At 41.9% G+C, this 19,485-nt stretch overlaps 1 protein-coding gene across 2 annotated transcripts in view; it reads right to left on the bottom strand.

Moving 5' to 3' along the window:
- The window catches only part of NPSR1 (neuropeptide S receptor 1), a 143,454-nt gene that overhangs the window by 53,314 nt on the left and 70,655 nt on the right, over nt 1-19,485 (bottom strand). For both annotated transcript variants that reach the window (XM_085573324.1, XM_085573325.1), the window contains exon 4: nt 4,628-4,903. In XM_085573324.1, the coding sequence (XP_085429450.1) occupies nt 4,628-4,774 (147 nt within the window). In that variant the 5' untranslated portion in view covers nt 4,775-4,903. The remainder of the gene's footprint in view (nt 1-4,627; nt 4,904-19,485) is intronic.

Raw genomic sequence — 19,485 nt, 5'->3', positions numbered from 1 at the left:
TTTATATCTTCTAGGCATATTTATAAAGGAGAGGCAGACAGGTGCAAACCATGTGCCTGTGTGGAGCACAGGGACATAGTATGAGGGTTGCTATTGTAGAGCTGCCCAAATGAGCCGGCTCAGAGCAGCTGCTCCCTGTTGGGCTGTCCTACTGCCAGATCCCTTCTGTGCTGAATTTAAGCCACTGGATGAGGCCAGCCTGGCCAACAGCACTGCAGCAGCAGCTTCCCAAAGAGGTCGTTCTCAGCGCAGCATCTCAGGAATAGCAATAGTCATTACAGCATAATGCAGAGACTGTGTTCAGGAGTCTCTGACACCTTATTTGTGTAAACTTAATCCTCCTCCTCTCCCCCACTAAAAGATTGCAAAATTACCTCTGAATTATTTGATATGTCTATTTTCTAAAATGTGTAAATGCATTTGCAGAGATTACTCCAGAAATTTGACAGCACCCATTATTATTTTCCTATTATGTATTTAATGATGGGATGCTCTGTGATATTTGCTTGAAAATCAGAATGAGCAATAGCATAAGCAAATACTTTTCAGGAGATAAAGTGACTCCTACATTTGGATGAAAGGATAGGGACATTAGACTGTGACTTCAGCAGTCTTTGAGAGGACCTGGAGCCAAATCCATGTAACTGGACAGTCCTACAAAACCTCTTAACACATTGGTCTCCTCAGCTCTTTGCTGGTGATGGCAAAAACCCCAAACTTTATAAAGAGCATTAGCTCCATGGATAAGCAGCCCATGTTTTTAGAGTTGTGCTTACTTGTGCTAGGTTGTGCTGTCCTGTTTAATATCTGAGCTACACAGGCTAAAACATGCAGGTATAGGGAATGCTGCAATGCTGAGGGAATACAGTCAAAGATATATGTTTAAAATAATTTGTGATGGTTTTGATAGGCACACAGTTCTCCTGAAAGCTGTAATACTTCAGTGTCACTGCTGTGCTATTGCTGCATGGCACGGGGACCAGGGCTCATGGTGCCAGAGATAGGTCATGTCAACATTTGGATGAGTGATTTGGGTTCCCACTTGGCAGGGGGGACACTGGGGTTCCCAACAACCTTGGATGTAAACAACAAAACCCTTGTGTCCTGCTGCACATGTGAGGACTCTACACAGCACGAAATATAAAGAACTACCTGGTGGATTCCCAGCTCTGCTGGGAGGTAGGAAATGATGGTGGGAACACAGTCCCACTAAGAAAATTCACAGTTGATGTTCCTTTCTCTTTTTGAGTACTCCAACCTTTACTTTCCTGCGTAAAAGCAGGGCATCTTCTTTCTCAGCAGAGGTGTTAAAACAGAGATGATCCCTACTCAATCTTTCTGAGGACAAGCACATGCTCCTACCATTGTGAAAGCTTCTGGGATGTTTAGTATCTGGCAGGAGGAGATGCTTCCTCCAGCCCTTACAAAGCCTCCCAAACCTTGTGCAAAATCGGGCCAAACTTATTCCAAAATTCTGAAAATTCAGCTTTTCTCCGGGCAGGTTTCTGTTTTGTACCTTGTCAGATTTTCAGAGTTAAGAAGGTCCTAAAGTAGAGGAAGGCTACAGTTATTTAGAGGATTTCTGCACTTTCTGGACTACTGTATCTGGCTGGTGCTATTGATGCTTACTTAGAGCCCTTTTACACATGGATTAAGCACATATGGAGGAGATTGTAAAGGGATTTAATGATCTCTCCTTTGGCTTGGGAGGCTGGAGCTGTAAATAATACCAATTTGCACATCTGTTCTGAATTAGGTGCTGAAGCAGCCAGAAGAATTCTTTGTAGTTTAAATCAGTAACCTACCTGGATACCCCACAGAAGGCACCCAGGAAGAAAGATGATCTGTGTTTTCAGGGACAATTTGCCATAACACAGCAGCAAGACCTAAATGGCAGTGGGAATGAGTGTCTTTGCCATGACGAGCACCAGCTCATCTTGCGTGCTGAGTGGTGCATGGATACACCCAGTCCTGCCCCAAAAGCTACCATTCTGTATGCCAAGAGTCAGTTTAGTTAGCCCACATGGCCCCAAATTAGACTTAATTATCAAAGCTTTGATGAGCAGCTGGCCCTTCTGTAGTAATGATTACCAGAAGAAAATCTGCATTCCTCTAAGTGGAGGAGATGCTCAATTTTTTGAGCTAAAATAAATCAATAAAATCCCTGTCTTTCCTCCCAAAAAGACAACAAAAACATGAACTGGCAAAACATTCTCTAATCAGAAACTGTGCAAGGTTTAGCTGTTAAGCAGAGGAATAGACAGAAGCGCAAATTTTTCTAGAAGAGAAGCATTCACAGCTCAGCCTTTCTGGAAGTGAAATACTCTAATGCACGTTATTTTACTTTTGTCATGTTGCCGCCACAGTATAACACAGACACTACCTGGGGTGGGTACCAGCCATCCTCTTGCAGTTTGGGAGGAAAAGAAGACACCAGCACATGCTCATGTAGTTTGAGCAGCATGTGAGATACCCTGGCAGCTGTCATTGGGTAAAATCATTAAAAAGTCATCAACACAGGTACAGGGTGTCACTCCCTAGTCTTCTTTTATCAGTTTAGATCATGTTTTCCTATGACTGCTTTGATAAGGTAGGTTACACTGCATTTTCCAAGCAGAAACAGCTTGTCTGTTCTGTCTGCGCCCAGGCTCTGGGGTCAGCCTGTGCAGTGATAGCTCACCCACCCTGCCTTCACAATCAGCCACAGGCTGCAGTGTGTTTGAAAATCCAAACCCTATTTGTAAGCTACATTTTGAACAGTGAACTCTGTTTTACAAATTCATTCAGCCTGTTCCAAACTGAAACTTAAATTATTTTAGCTGCTGAATTATTTTAGCATTGTAAAGAGGAAGACAATGCTGCTTGGCTTGCTGAAGTGGGCAAGGACACAGCCACAACAAGGGCAGAGCTCATGGAGGATGGCCAGCAGAGTCAACAGGTATCAGCAGCACCTTTTGCATGTGGGTTTTACAGAGTGCTGAAACTGCTGGCAGGGAGCCCTGTCTTCCCTGCACTGTAGTCATCAGAGCAGGTGCTCTCTCCTTCCTTTCCTACAGCTGCACCAGCTGTCACTTGTCTCTAGAGTCAAAATATTTCCATGCCTATCAACAGCTAGTAATTGATGTGAAATCAGTGAGTCTCCTTGCAAAGTTCATGCTGCATGTGCCAGAGCCAGGCATCCGGCAGAGACTCAAGAGCAAATCTAATGAGAAATCCTCAGCTACAGAAAAAAGAATCGCTTCCTTTAGCAATGGATGAACATGCATGACTATCCTTGGTTTCCTAATTATTGTAATTTACTCAATCTCTCCTATTAATGAGAATTTTTCTGCCTGGGGACTTTCTAATCATGGAATAAATTGTCACTTTTACCATTATAAAATACTGCTCCCATGACATTGTTCAGATTTACAGCCCTAACTGTGAAAAGAAGACAGGAGATAAAGAGAAAGTTGTTAAAATATTTTTCTTGTCCCTTGTGACTTTTTTTTCAAGAGCATTTTAGGAGTCTAACATGGAGAGGAAAAAAAAATTAATAAAAAATAATTTTCACCCTTGAAATCCTAGGTAGGAAGTATTACCTTAGCAATCATAAGCAGCGCGTTAAAAGAGACCTCACTAATTAAGACTGGCACTATGGATCATCCTTTTCTTAATCAGGGCTGGGAACCTGCTGTAATTCCACCGATTCCACTAGGATCGTATCAGAGCACTACCAATCTCACAGATACAAAAATTGCTTCTGAATATATCCCCTTTTACCTCACATGTTGTCAAATGATATAAATGCCTGGATCTTTCCAGCTGAAATTGATCTCTTTGGTGCGGAGGTCCCGAAGGGCAGGGCAGGGCACTCCTAGCCAGACTTTTTAATGACTTGAACTTGTACAATGTACCATAAAAATAAAGAGACACATGACATTCAGAACAAAATTAAGCAGTAGCAACAAGCATAGAAATCTGAAAGAAATATGAACTTCAGAACTTCTCCAATCTTTTCCCTACATTTACATATTGCTAGGGTGATGTTTAGTTTTGTAGATGACTAAATACACTTCCCATTCAATTCAACAGCATTCACTACTGAATGACTCATCTGATGCATTCTTAACAACAGATTTCAAGAGACACTGCATCCCCCATTCAACTCACAAGCAAACAAACAAACAAAAGACAAATTAGAACCTGTCCCTCATGATCAAAAAAAACCCAAACAACAAAAACCCCCATCTCACTTGTGTACAATGTTTGTTGCAGCTGGAAAATTGAAAAGAAATCCCTTATGTCAAGATGATGCATCTAAGAAATGACATTAAAAATGTGTTAAAATAATGTGAGATTTTGACTAAAGATGCATGTATAATTACCATACCTCTACAGAAAAACAGTACTGTCCTCTCTTGGAACGGGATAGAGTTAGCTAAGACATGTAAATCTGAAGTCCAATTTCTACAAGTATTTTGCTTTTCAGTAAATGCCTCACACATGCTGTCAGCAGTATTTGCAGGGAAAAAGCCCCACCAATACTTGAAAAAAAAAGTTAAAGAGTTGCCTCCCCACATATGTGCTGAAAATGCTCCAAAGCTGCAAGCATTTGAGAAAAGTAATGCACCCCTTAAAGTAATACCTTAAAGGAATAGTAAAAGGATTCCCACTCCTCTTCTGCCACCACTTCTGTGAAAGTCACTGTTTCAGTGAAGGTGACAAGGGTAAGATCCAGACAGCTGGTGCCTCCCTGGGAGCTGCTGCTGGCTTCTGTGGAGTTGACCTCCATCACTGGATTTTGCTTAAGTTGTCTAGGTGCTGATTTTAGTAAGAGTTAATGCAGGCAGGCTTCTCCCGTAAAAGCGCAGCACAAAACCAGCTTCTCACTGGCTACCAGAGGTGTCGGGCTTCAGTGCAGCTGAGTGATAGAAAGAAAAAAAAAAAAAAACAAAGCCACGCTGGCATTCCTTTGAGCTTTCCTTTGGTACAAGTCTGACAACAACCATCCACATGCTCTTTCCAACAGCAACTGCCAGTAACAAAGTGCCATGTGTGCCATGTGCTTTGTGGACTCTGGATTACCTTGCACCCCAAGCTGTTAGCTGTAGAGTCAGGCACACCTGCAAAAGCATGGAGCTCCTCCCTGCTCTAAGCCCAGGAGCCTGGGTTTTCCACTCAGCAGCATTGCTTACTTACCTTAGCTGAGCTCACTATGATTTTGATTACCTTTAGTCTTATGGTAAATCCATAAACAAATACCAACACACTCTCCCATATTAAAAAAACCCTATTAAGTTTGTAGGCTTAAGGTACCTGTCAATATCTACCTGACTTGAAAAATAGACCTCTCCCTCACCTCTGCAAGGAGCTAGAGTGTGCTGTATACCCAGGAAAGAAGTGTTTTCTTTACCATGTGGAAAACCTGTCTGGAAAGGCACAGCTCCTAGATACTTAGAAGCTCAATACACTTCAGAACAAGGTAATCAATTATTTCTCTATTCACAGATTTTATGGGTACTAATCCCACATACCCTCTGTTTATTCAGATGCTTTTACCCATCTCCAGTGGCATCACCCTAGATTTACACCAAGGGTACATATGAGAGTGCACTCACCTTCCCTGACCAGAGCTCAAAGTCACTTGTCAATACAGCACTTGTTCAGCTTTGTGAGGATGCTCTGCCCCAATGACACTGCAATCCTAAGCAGAACTTGATCTGTTTCACACTCACACCCCACCAATTCAATCTCTCCTTACCTGCTCATGGTAAAACCCAGTCCTGCATTTATGTAGACACAGATGGCCATGAGAGAGCTCAGGAGTCTTTAAAATCCTCTCTCTTGCTAGCACAGCACACCTTTTCCCCTGTGCTTTTCCCAGGCATCCACATCCCCAATCTTCTTGGGACTGTTCCCATACCTGCCTACATGAGCAGCAAGAGAGGGGCCACTATAGGGCCCTCCAGCTCCCAGGGCCAATATTAGCAGGGGAAATTCAGGTCCAAATTTTGACTCTGAACCCTCCCAAGTTAGGACATGCCTGGATCTAGGGCTTTGGACTAGGCTGTTCTAGTAAATGCAGAAACCTCTGGGTGTCTGAGCAATAATCAGACTCTCCAGAAGAGGCTGGAGTCATCAGAGTAATTCAGTGGAATTATTTAGAGAAGGGAATCAGTCTAGATCAATACAGATAATCAGTACCAGTCACGAGGCAATCAACTCTGACTAATATGCACCAGTGATCAATATTTTATGGTGACAAATGATTCATAGGTTGGAACATGAAATAGATAAAAAAGAAATCTTATAAAGAAGAAGGATAAAAATAAATATTATAGAGCCACAATATTTTGCTGAAAACCACTGGGGAAATGCTCATATATATTATATAAAAGAGAGGGGAAATATTTTTGGATTTTTTTCTGACTGATTGTACAGGTTGACTTTGAAACTCTGCAAAGAAGTATTTAGGTAGCATCCAAGCTTCTTGAAAATATTTTATCATTTTTTTACCCCTCTTCTTCCTTCTTCTTATCTTTCTTTCTTATATTTAGAGAATTCTCTTAGCTAGAGTTAAAATTTATTACACTGAACTTTTGGGTTTGGTGGGTTTTTTGCACTTTCATTCCTACAGAGCTGTTAAGTTCAAGCATATTACAGGCACTAAGAGGCTTCTCAGGATCTACCCCACAGGCCAGATCATGTGCAGCTCTCAGGGCTAACCTAGAGTGACTTGTGGCTTTGCCAGCTACTTTCTCTAAGTAGTGCTGATGGTGCTGCAAAAGGTTATACCGTGCCCTGCTCCAGCACTCTCCAGGGCTAATTCAGATTTTCCATCACTATTAGCTTTTCTGCCAGTGAGTATTTCTCAGTTGCTGCCACTGCCATGTTTTGTTGAGGGCTGGTTTTATCAAAATGCTGTTTAGTCATAGATTTTGAAGCCATGGGCTGTCTGTGTTACCACAACTAGAATTAAGCTAATTCTCTAGAATAAAATAATTTTAAACTTTTAAACCACTACAAGTCATTATAACTCTTTGAAATTTGGTGTTCAGACTTTTTTCCCCACTCCACTCTCAATGGTGACATTAAGCAAATTCTGAAATGAATGGCAAAATAAAATATTTTATGATTGAATCTCAAAAACTTACAAAAGGCAAGATCAAATCCTTGAAACTCCTCTGTGCTGAAGGAATAGCTGATTGATTCTGGTAACTCACTTTGTTTTTCCTCAGCTGGGACCTTGAAAAGTCTCTGAGAACTTTCAATGTTTTAAGAGACTGAGACAGTTTTATAGGGAGAGAAATTCAGACTTCTCTCTGCTTTAATGTAAAATGCTGTTCAATTATTATTGCAAGACAGTTTTTTATCTAATATATATTAAAATATGGTTCTTCTTTCTTAACCTTTAGAGTGGCTTATTTTTAAAGTCACTGTATTGCAGTACTGCACCACAGCATGCTTCATAACTTGGAAAGATATTTTAAAAATCCATAAGCAATAAGAATGGATTATTTGAAAGAAGAATAGAGACAACTTGCTTTAGAGGCCTCTTCATTTGCCATTGCCTTTATCTCAGCCTTGGAAGATACACACATTTAGTTTTCTTAAATAAAACCTTGAACCAAAGGACCAGAAAACCTAAGAGCATAAATGGTTCCACTGAAAGGTAAAGAAAGTATTCTGTGGTTGCTGTGTGCAGCAAAACTGATATCTTGCATGTGCAGAAACATGGGGGCAGATGTGCAATGCCTATCTTTTATCACCCCATAGTGGCATGGCACTCACTCCCCTCTGGAAAGAAGAGGAAGCCCTGTGCAACTGCAGAAAATGAAACCAGGAGATTGATGTGGTGATGTGATTGATGTGATGTGATGTGATGTGATGTGATGTGATGATGTGATGTGATGTGATGTGATGTGATGTGATGTGATGTGATGTGATGATGTGATGTGGTGTGATGTGATGATGTGATGTGATGATGTGAAGTGGTAGATGTAAGTAGGTAACTCTGGAAAGAAAATGTTAAAAAAAAAGAAGGAAAAATAAGAAGCAATGAATCAAAGATTCATTGATCAGGTAAAAATTAGTGATTTTGATTATTTAAGCTTGAAATTCATCATGCAAAAACTCTGGTCTTTCCTGCACAGCTGTGAAATGCAATAGGTGGAAATGGTTCCTTTTGTCACCACACTATGGATGCTTCATGACAGGCAGAGGTGCCATCACAGAGGATGTTACAATCCAAAACTCAGCAGCAGTAGTAGGAGGGACTATGCAGGCATATTTGGTTCCTCCTTTGCTATCCATTTCTGTATCTTGACTTCCCTGGCAGAAACTGTTGTGTGGCAGTGTTTTTGTGCATGATGCAGAAATCTGCCAAAAGCCAATCAGTGTAAATATTCTAATGTGTCAAATTGTTAAAAAGATTAGGCACATCTGAAATGAACAGAAAAAAGATCTGCTCAAGTGTATATTATTTTTTACTGAGAATTTATGGTAGATTTATTTTTGTTGTATTTAGGCATCATTCAGAGTAAAATTGAAAAAATATTTGGTTTTTAGCTCTTTGAAGCTTTGGCACCCTGGAGTAGTTAGGCATAATCATATTAAATGCAAAGAACAAATAATGGGATCAGACTGTAGGAAAAAAGAGAATGAGATATTTCTTACTTCTAAAAGAGCAGCAAATTAATTGCTTTTCTGAAAAAAAAAAAAAGAAAAAAAAAAAACAAAACAAAACAAAAAAAAAAAAAAAAAAAACAAAAAAAAACCACATGCTTATCCAAATCTTTATATGCCAGGTTTTGAAGAGGAAATTTAGCCTGCTCTCCCCAATGCACATCTCCTCCCCAAAAGCTGAACATTTGGGGCAATTCAGAGGGACTCAGCTGCTGGCTCTTGCGGCATAGCACCACTTTACAGCTGTGTGCTCTTGTCTCCTCTGCACAGGAGAGCAGAACTGACACATTAGTGACACAATTCCTGTTGTCTGTCAGAAACTCATTCTCCTTTGACTTAACAAGCTGCTTAGCATGAGAGTTGGGTTCATTGGCACCATGCCTCCAGAGGGATGCAGACCTGGGCAGACCGGGTAGGCAATACCCAAACAGGCTGGATTGATTGCCTCAAATCTGGAACCAAAAACATCTCCACGTGGTCCCAGTGCCTGGGATGTGGCTGGGAAGGGATGCCATGTTTCTGGACTCTTGTAGGTCATTGCCGTGTGTGAAACATAGGGTTTCATGTGTGCCTTACTTAGGATGCAAGTATTCCACCACACATTTGCACCCACATTTATATAATTTTTGAGCCCCTCCAGGTAGAGATGACATCAAATTTCTAAATCTTCAAGACTTGAAACAGCAATGACATTTTATAGGCTAAATTAACAGTTATTGGATTTTCTTGACAGAAACCCCTAACATCCATTCTCCACTCTCCAGAATGAAGTGACTGTTACTAGGATTTAAAAATTTGGGAGTCAAAGTAAGATTTCAGAAGCTGGTTTTAACCTCCTCCCAAGCATTTAGTTTCAGGATCTGCATCCCAAAGCAGAACCTGGTAGCAGCATGTTGACGCTGCCAAACTTAGCAACTCCCAGGATTCTCCTTATGAGGTGTGAATTTCAGCTGCACTCTGCAGAGACTCCAGGGTTGTGACTCTGTCCCATCTGCACCATATGGATCACCTTGGGCCACAGGGCCAACTAACAGCACACTGCATCCGCAAATTTCTTGGTTCAGAAGTTAGAGGCTAGTAACTACAGTTGAAAAGCCTTTCTCTTTGATGGAAAAAAATTGAGTTGGATTTTCATCCAGAATCTGTATAAACTTAATTTTGAAATATTAAAACCTTGCAGAATGAGATAACTGTTCTCTGCTGGGCTCCAGGCTAATCTGCCTCACCTGTCAAGTCTCTATCCAGCTTTGAATCAGATCCCCAAACTGACAAAAAGTTGAATTTTCCGTTTAATGTCAGTTTCCAATCAGATCTTTTGTAAATGCTTAGATTTTACCCATAGTAAAACATTAGAGGTGCAAAAATCACAGAACATTTTTATAATAAATAATAAAATGCAAGTAGGTTGTTTCTCTTTCTTATATGATTTAAATAATTTTTTTAAAAAAGAGATTTTTCCTCATCTTTATTACTGTTTGTTGTCTTATTCCAGATTGGTTCATTTTGCAAAAGGGATACACAGCCATTTCTCGTTTCTTGTTAAGAAACTTTTGCAGAAGAATGAGGAATCCTTAAGGGATTATCTTTGAAAAGAAGCAAGCAGATAAAGAAAACATGAAGATGAATGTCATTAAATATGAATATTGTGTTAGTGGAACCGTCAGACACCCTGAGATTTAAAATCCCTTCACTCTGTTCCCCTCAATATTACCATCAAGGAAATCATCTATTTTGCAAGGGCCTGATTCTCTATTCATTTAGTGTGTTGCAGAGCAGAATTTCTTCCTGTTCTGTGACTAGAATGGCAAATAGCTTCCACAAAAAAGGAGCCAAGCCCCATGAACTGAAACAGATGCCTGATGAATGTGCATTCCTATAAAATTTTGAGACAGTCAACATAGTCACTTGGAGTGTTTTAACTTTTAAGGAGCTGAGCAGGTGGCCAGAATGTATGGCATCCATCAGGTGTTGGCATGTAGTTATGTGTACAGATGCCAGTAAGTAGGTAGAATAAATTCACAGCTCGCATCACCACCAGAAAGATTTTTCCTTCAAAATCTTCCACTTCCAATTGCCAAGGTACTGTCTGCCCTTCTCAAAGCACCGCAGCTGGAAAGGGAAAAGAGCACAGAAATAAAGCCAAGCTGCCAAGAGGGAAAGGTGGCTTCAGGTGAGCCCAGGCCAGCTCCCAGCACAGCCGGCAGGAATGCAGCCAACCCTTCTGACTGCATGGCCCAGCACACCGCATGCTCATTAACAAGGCAACTGCAGGGAACAAAACACCAACCATATGCTTGTCCTGCCCCGCTCCTCCCTCTACTTAAAGTCCCATTTAACCACAATGAGCACTTTGTGTACCTTGAGAGAAGGGCCAAGAGGCTGTGCAGACACGGGTACTAGATCCTATTTCATCTACATCTGGCATCAGCAGCTTGTTGTAATATCTCCTGAGCCACAAGCCAGAGCCTCAGCAGTCCAAAGCTCTGTTCTCCACAGTACAGAAAGGCCATTGGAGGAAATTTGGGTTCAGGATTTCCACAAGCCAACTTCTTAGCCACTTCTGACATATAATGCATTTAATATCTATAAATAGGAATCCTTTTCAATTCTGTTTTCACAATGTTGCTTAGAAGCAATTTTCCTTCCTTTTCCCATGTTTAATTGAACCAAAACCAATTTAACAGGCTGTTGGACAAGATGATCATTGTAAGTCCCTTCCAACTGAAAATAGTCTAGTCTAGTCACTTCTATACCAATTCTTAATTCATCTTAATCTACAGAGTGTGGACAACCACATCGTATCTGCTTTGTAAGAGAAATACTCCTCTCCTCCCAGTCCTTACCCTTCTTTCTGCTACCTCTGTTGAGTGCACCAAGAGGTCATTTCCATTATTCTCATTCAAGCCTGTATTGATATAGGAATTATCCCCCTGTTAGATTTCAGAGGATGCAGATCTGATAAACCTCTCTCTTCTTCTGCAGGGGGATGATCGAATGGCTAAGTCAGGCTTGGAGTCCAGGGAAGATAGCAAGTACCTTGCTCTTTTGCACATTCCCATTCTGACCCTGATCAAGAGATCTCCTGTCCCATAAGAAAGAGCTTTGGAAAGCAAACATGTAACAGAAACTCAGGCCCTTCTGGATGTCATTCCCCATTCACCTGGATGCTCCTGCCTGCATAGTTATCCCCAGCTCTGGGTACATGTCACAGCTGGTTTGTGGCCGAGCAATTAATTCAGTTATAAATAAGAAACCCAGCCTGGTTCCATAAACTAGCCCCTGGGTTGAGCTATGATAGGATGGATTTGAATACATACAGGGACTTCACCCAGTCACGTTCCATCCTAAGCTGCAGACATCTCACTGCCACAGAAGCTGAGCAGTGTTTAAGACAGACCAATGAGCTGTCTGGACTGAGAGATTAAAATCCTCCTTGCCCCAGATTGAACACAAGATGTATTCAATTACCATCTGTTAGAGGTGTGCCAGTTATCTTTTCTTAATATGAGCAATTGTCTTTATCTCTTTCACAAACCAATCCTCCTCCCTCACCCCCTAACCCCCCTCCCCCCATTCCCTGGGAGATATCTGCTGTTAATGGCCTATTGAATGTGACTGTTAAAAATTGCAGCATCCCATTGTGAGAAGCTCCATCCAGACGGAGGAGCCAAGCATTTCTACCTGGATTGAGTTTCTGGAACACCAGCACAGCTTTTTCTGCACTGGATTTCCCAGAGGAACAGCTGCTTCTTCCACTGCATCTTCAGAGAAAGAATACACCCTTTTCTACAGGATCACTACTCCAACAGAACCACACCTGACACTCCAGGAGGACTGCTTTCATAATTCCCAATTGGACTGCTGCCAACACCCTGACTAACAGGGAAACAGGAACAGCAGTAGAATATTGATGCAGGCAGCAGAATACTTGCTGCAAACAGGTGGTGGGACAGCAGAAAAGACCCCATTCTGAAGTTAAGGACTTTCTTTCTTAAATAAAGAGGAATTATGACAAGCAGGCTCTGCTAGCCCTGCTCATGTGTTACGAAAGCCATGAACATAATGTGTCTGAAAGGACCTCCTCAAACTTATTAACTTGGGAGAGGACTGGCCAAAATGTACTTGCTGCAGCCTCCATTGGTGATGACACAAGCCATCAATGTTACAAAGCCATGGAGGATCATCCTAGACTGACTAAAACAGTTAAATAATGAGAGTGGGATAGGGATGGGCCAAGTGGCCACGGGGAGACAGAAAGCAGCCCCAGGTGGGGACAATATGCCAACCAGGCATTCTGCCATTGCGCAGAACCACGGGGCCGCCCCACACCATTACATGCTTCCAGCGGAGTATTCCCCAGTTGAGCAAAGCAGTGAGGAGACGCCACACTGCCAAGCACGCTGGGCAGCAGAGCAGTCATTTCGCTGTGTCCCTCTGCATCAGCTCCAGCCAGCCCCAGCCACTGCAGGAACAAGCTCTCCTGCTGTGGGATAGATGGCACAACTTAAGCACATGCGTGGTGGAGTGGGGCCAGCACGGCCGCAGCATCCACTCCAGGCTGCTGTCCTGGGTCAAGTTGCACCATCGTAATGGCTGAGCATCCTGAGACCATCAGGTGGTACCCAGAGTGGTGCCCCGCCTCCTCCCCACCCCCACCTGCACCTAGCTACTGTGCCATGACAGACCATGCCACCCTTTTGGGTGGGCATACCATGCTGCACTGCTCCGCAGGGTCAGACCACGTGGTGGCCACTCCAAAATGTTGTGCAACACCTCTCTGCACCACCAAAGTGGGCGAGAATCCCACGGCCACAGTGCCATGACATGCAGCCACCAGCACCAGCTCCTCACCACTACTACTGGAGCAGCCCACACCTCACATTACCATGGAAATGTCAAGACTGCCCCTCCTGAGACTAAGTGCACTGCCTCCTACACCTCTGGAGCACAGCTGCGCTTCTGTCAGGGGGCAGGGCTCCACCTCCAGTCCAACCTCCAGGGGGCAGGACCCCACCCCTGACCCTACCTCCATGGGTAGGTCTCAGAAATGCATCACCAGGAGCTCCTGCAGACGTAACACCCGGGGTCACTATCCCCAGGGCAGCACTTCTGCCAGAGTTGCAGTTCTCCAAAGTTGCAGATTTTACCAGACAAATACATGCAATGGTTTCCACCCCTACTTCACCTGTGAAAAAAACGAAATTGATCAACTTATCCCTTTTAAGTCTTGTGTCCTCAAAACAGATTCTAGGGAGTGAGGAGACCAAGGCTTCAGATCAACAGGACAGGCACAGCTGTACTGGACTCAGGTTGTGGGTGATCAAAAACTTAACATGGTTTGCACTGTTACGATGCCTAAGGCAAGCCCTTCAAAGATAAAGGTCAGTGGAATGACTGACACAGGGGCAGACGTCACTCTGCCAATATATGGCTTTCATCATGGCCTTCTACATCTGCAGTGTACCCTCAGAGGGACCACACAGAGCTGCTTAAGCAGCAATCCTGTGTTGATGAAAAATCCTCAGAGCCAAACAGCTACAATCCAGCCTTACGTCACTACTGCATCCCTGAAACTGTGGGGGAGGGATGTTTTTTCTGCATGGAGAGTTCGGGTGGGAAGGAATTTTTAACAGAGCCCACTGTGTTAAAGGGCATATCCCACACCAGCTCTGAAATGGCTTCCTACTCAGCCTGTGTGGATACTGCTCTGGCCCTTTGAGAAAGAGAAGCTAGATGCCCTAAAATCATTAGTGCCGGAACAGCTAGCTCAAGGGCACATAGAGCCACCTGTGAGCCCTTGGAACACCCCGTACTTGTAAAAAAGAAATCTGGTAAATGGAGGTTGCTCCATGACAGAAGAAAAATCAACTCTGTGATGGAGGGCATGGGTGCTTTGCAAGTGGGTATGCCTTCTCCTACAATGATATCTGCCTCCTGGGACATTCTGATTATGGACCTGAAGGATTGTTTTTTCACTATTCCACTGCACCCTGACGATACCCCAAAGTTTGCCTTCCATTAATAACACTGCAGCAGTGCAATGCTACCAATGGCAAGTTCTTCCCCAAGGCATGAGCAACAGCCTTACAATCTGTCAATGATATGTTGCACAAGCACTCTCATTGGTGAGAGAACAGTTTCTAGAGGCCTACTGTTACCACTACATGGATGACATTTTGATTGCAACCTGAATAAAAAAGAACTCTCACAGATTCAGCCAAGCCTCTTGCAAGCGTTAAAAACATTTGAGCTACAGGTAGCACCAGAGAAGGTGCAGCAGCAAGCACCCTGGAAATATTTGGGACTCAAACAAATGAAACAAATTGTTCAGTCACAAGCAATTTAATTTTCAACCAAAATTCAGACTCTAAATGATGCACAAAAATGTTTGGGTACTATCAGCTAGATCAGATCCTATCTAGGATTAACCAATTCACCCTTATTTGACCTCCTAAAAGGTGATCCTGAATTAATTTCCCCAGAAAATTAACCCCAGAGGCAAAAGCTGCTCTTGAAAAAGTAGAGCAAGCTATCACAAGCAGGCAAGTCTACTGGATATGCCCAGAGGTGTGTATGACTCTGTTCATTCTTACTGTTAATTTTCATCCTACTGGTATTATTGGACAGTGGAATACACACTGGCCTGACCCTTTGCACATTCCAGAGTGGTTGTTTTTGCCTCACCAACCAAAAAAGACCCACAGTCTTTGAGCTTTGCACAGTTAATCATCTAATGTCATCACAGGTGTTTACAATTGAATGCTAGCGATGCTTCATAAATCATTATTCCTGTGACACAAGAGCAGTTTGAATGGTGTTTTGCTACTGTACAGCCTTGCAAAGTGCCTTGCAATTTTTTTTAGGACAAATCATTTACCAAGCCATATATTACCAAAGTTAAGTGGCAAAACTGCACTATCTCTGAAACCTCTAAGTAGCTGAACACCCATAAAAGGTGTTATAGTGTTTACTGATGGTTCTGGGAAAACAGGAAAGGCCATTGTGAGAGGAAGGTGGGTGGCAAACATTGCAGGGATATGAGAATGGATCACCTCAAATAGTAGAGCTACAGGCTGTAGCTATGGCTTTCCAACGTTTTCCCTACACTCTGCTAAGTGTTGTAACTGATTCTGCGTATGTGGCTGATATCACACAAAGATTAGACCAAGAACTACTAAAGGAAAATGATAATACACAACTATTTAACTTAGTAAAAACTCTATGCTGTACTATCCAAGCCAGAACTTGCCCTTATTACATCCTACACATCAGGAGTCACACAAATTTACCAGGTTTTATCACAGAGGGCAGCACCAGAGCAGATATATATGCTAGCTAGACCTCCTTGAATGGCACCACAACCAGATAAGCTAGCACAAGCAAAGGCATCACATTATTTTTTCCACCAAGGTGTTTGAGCCTTACAGCAGCAATTTCAGCTGTCAAACACAGAGGCTCGTAATAGTGTTAGCACCTGTGCTGACTGCCAAGGTCACACTGCACCACTGCTGATGGTGATAAACCCTCGTGGACTGTGTGCTTTGCAAATCTGGCAAACTGATGTCACACACATCCCTAGATTTGGCCATTTAAAATATGCACATCTCAATTGATACCTTTTCATCAGCAATATGATGAAAAGGTATCTCCAGTACACACAGGAGAAAAAGGTCGGGATGCCATCACACACTGGCAATCAGCTTTTGTGGCTTTCGGCATCCCTCACATCATCATAACAGACAATGGCCCTGTATATACTTCACAGAAAACTGGACAGTTTCTACAATTCTGAGGTGTTGTATTCTATTCCTCATTTAGCAACTGGACAGGCCATTGTAGAACGGGCACATGACACTTTAAAACTTATCTTAGAAAAACAAAAAAGGGGAATGTGTGGTGAAACCCCACAGAGTAGCAAATGCTGCTTACACTTTGAAGCATTTAACAGTATTGGAAAAATCCCAGAACACAGTTATTTTAAATCACTTCTTATCACTACAATCATCCTGTGGTGTTCAGCTTGCCCAGTGTAATGGTGAGAGACCTTCTCACTAATACATGGGGTGGTCCTTGGGATCTTATTACCTGGGGACATTGTGTGCATTTCAACGGACACTGGAACACGTTGGATACCTGCCAGATGTGTTCATCCTGCACTACGTCCTGCTTGGGACTACAGGCAGCATCCTCCTGACAGCCCCTCAACAGACATCACAGAGCTGTGTATGGAGCAGTAACCAGAATAATTGCTCACCTACCTCATGGAAATCTGGGACTCTTGAAGTGACAGTTCATATAAGGACTTCATTTGTTTACAAATTATTTTTTCCTGTTTACAAGCCGTTTTTTCTGTCTACAGATTGTTTTTCTAGTAGTTGGGTTTTTCTCTAACAGTTCTAAGGGTTAAATGGTTTCTTGTTTTTAGAGTTAAGTTGTAACTTGTAACTATAAGTAGGCTAACAACCTGTGGCATGTTAGCCTGAAGGATGGTGATCCTGCCTAACAGCTCCTGGAGGTGAGTGCTGTAACGTCAAGTGGTACATGGAACACATCACTAGCTGGGGAAGCTAGGCTTGTCAAATTAATAAAAGGCCTCATTCACATTAGACCACACCATTGGTCCTCAAGTGCCATATTGGAGCCAGTGAAATCAGTGAAATCACTAAAACTGTGCCGAGCAGGAGCAGAAGGTTTTAAAAAACTGCAAGTCTGGGTGAAGTTTAAAATTAAAGTTCCAAACATAGCAAAAAGATTGTAATTAATACAGAAGAACATGTTTTCAGACTACATTGCCATCTTTAATCTCTGATCAAATAGTAGTACAGATGCTACAGAGATAGAAGAGGGCAAAAACCAGGAATTAGTCTAATCATCAACGCTAAAAGCTTGGGAAAAGACCAGCACAAACCACAATGTAGGTCAAAAAATATGCCCACAGAGAGGCAGTGGGAAGAAAAGCAGGTATGGAAAGAAAAAAATTTAAATGCCTGCATCTCTGCTCCTTCTTTCTATGGAAGAAGATGTACCTGAAGTAATGAATACACTCTGTCTTGTGGGGATGAGCATTACAGATTTACAACAGAGGTAGAAAGCAATTAGATGAATTGCGGGACCTTTTATTACCAATTGCAGGACCTTTTATTACCAATTGCAATTTCATGACAGGGTTATTATTTATTAAATACAGAAGCAGCCAGTTGAATTCTTACTGCTCTTTGGTTTAATTCCACTTATAAAAAGGCTGAAGAAATTACACAGAGCAGACTAAAAGTGCTCTCTGCAGCAGCAGGCTTCTCTCTCACTGCCTTCATATGGATGCACATACACAGAGAGAGAGAGAGAGAGAGAGAGAGAGAGAGAAAGAAATAAAAAAAGTCATTGTATAGAAGAGGAACAAGTTACACCCAATATCCCTTTAAAAAGCCTAAGGTAGAGTAAAATAAATGCACTGTACTGCTATCGTTAATGCACCTGAAGAGAAGTTTGGAGAATGTAACACCATCAAGTACTGAAGTTCAGTTTTTTACCATCTCCAGAAAAATATACACTTTACCACCTGCTCTCACATACAAAACCAGTGTGCAGACAGAAAGTGAACACGTGAAATGACATTAACTAGGTCAGAATTACTACATGGGTGGAGGGAAGAAGATAATATTTGCCGTAATATACAATTGCATCCCAGGTCATCTCCATGAAGAGAGATTATGTATATTTTCAGGTAGCAAAAGGGATGAGCTATTCAAACCCCAGCAGCTTTGTGCCAGCACTTATTTTGCATTCACTGGACTGCAGAGCAGTGGAAAGGAAGAGGAGCCAGAAAGAAGTGAAGAAATACCCACTGAAGAAACTGTCTCAGCATGGCTCAAATCTCTACGGCGTTGTTCATGGTTATCTGTCACTGCACATTGGCACAAGCAGAGTGTTTAATAACTTAGTTTGCCAGAAAAATAAGTGCCATAAAAAAATTTTATTTTAAAAATTTTTTTCATTAGTGTTTCACACATAATAATAAAAAAGATTAGGCAAGAGAAAAAAATATGTATAAAATTTCTGTAAAATATATTTTGTATATAAAAAAGTAGTCTTCTGCAAGCCAGCTATTTTTAGACTATAATGTAGATATAGATTAGTCTAGTGTGATACAAACCTTCATTTCCAAAATAACATAGTCTTTTGCTAATATATTTCTCAGTCATACTTCTTTGTATATTATCTGATATTCCTTAGCAGTACATTGATCACACAATAAAATATATTTTCATTAAAAATGTGGACATGAACTGCTATCATTTCCATTTCTGCACAAATGAAACTGTTCAATTACAGTTTCAGTCCAATGAAGAAGTGAAACAGGACTGCCTCACACACTGACTTGAACACAGAAAACAGTTCAAAGAAACAAGACTGTCTAAAGAAAAATACAAAATTTAGCAACCAGTTTAAGGTTGTGAATACAGTTGATGTAAGTGTTCACATCCCCAGTGACCAAACAGGCAGAAAATTCTAACCAGGCAAGTAAACTCAAACCAATATTTTTATGTCCCCACATTTTGAGACTATCGTGTATCTTAGATCATCCACATTTGAATAAGGTGACAATGATGTGGATATCTCATGCTAATGATTCTTTGCTCACCATTGTAAATGTGAGTATTATGATACAAATGCTTGGAGAAATGTGAACTAGGGTGTTGTTTTTGGGGTGGGCATGATTACCCTCATGATGGCATTGCACACAGGCAGCCCTCATGAGCTAGCTGAGGACAGCTGCTTTATGTGCAGTAGACCAGCAGCACCAAATCTTCATGTAAATAA

The sequence above is a fragment of the Lonchura striata genome, chromosome 2 (assembly GCF_050655825.1).
Source record: "Lonchura striata isolate lonStrDom1 chromosome 2, ASM5065582v1, whole genome shotgun sequence".
NCBI lineage: Eukaryota > Metazoa > Chordata > Aves > Passeriformes > Estrildidae > Lonchura > Lonchura striata.
Note: the sequence above shows the minus strand (reverse complement) of the source record. Positions and strands in the feature narration are given on the sequence as shown.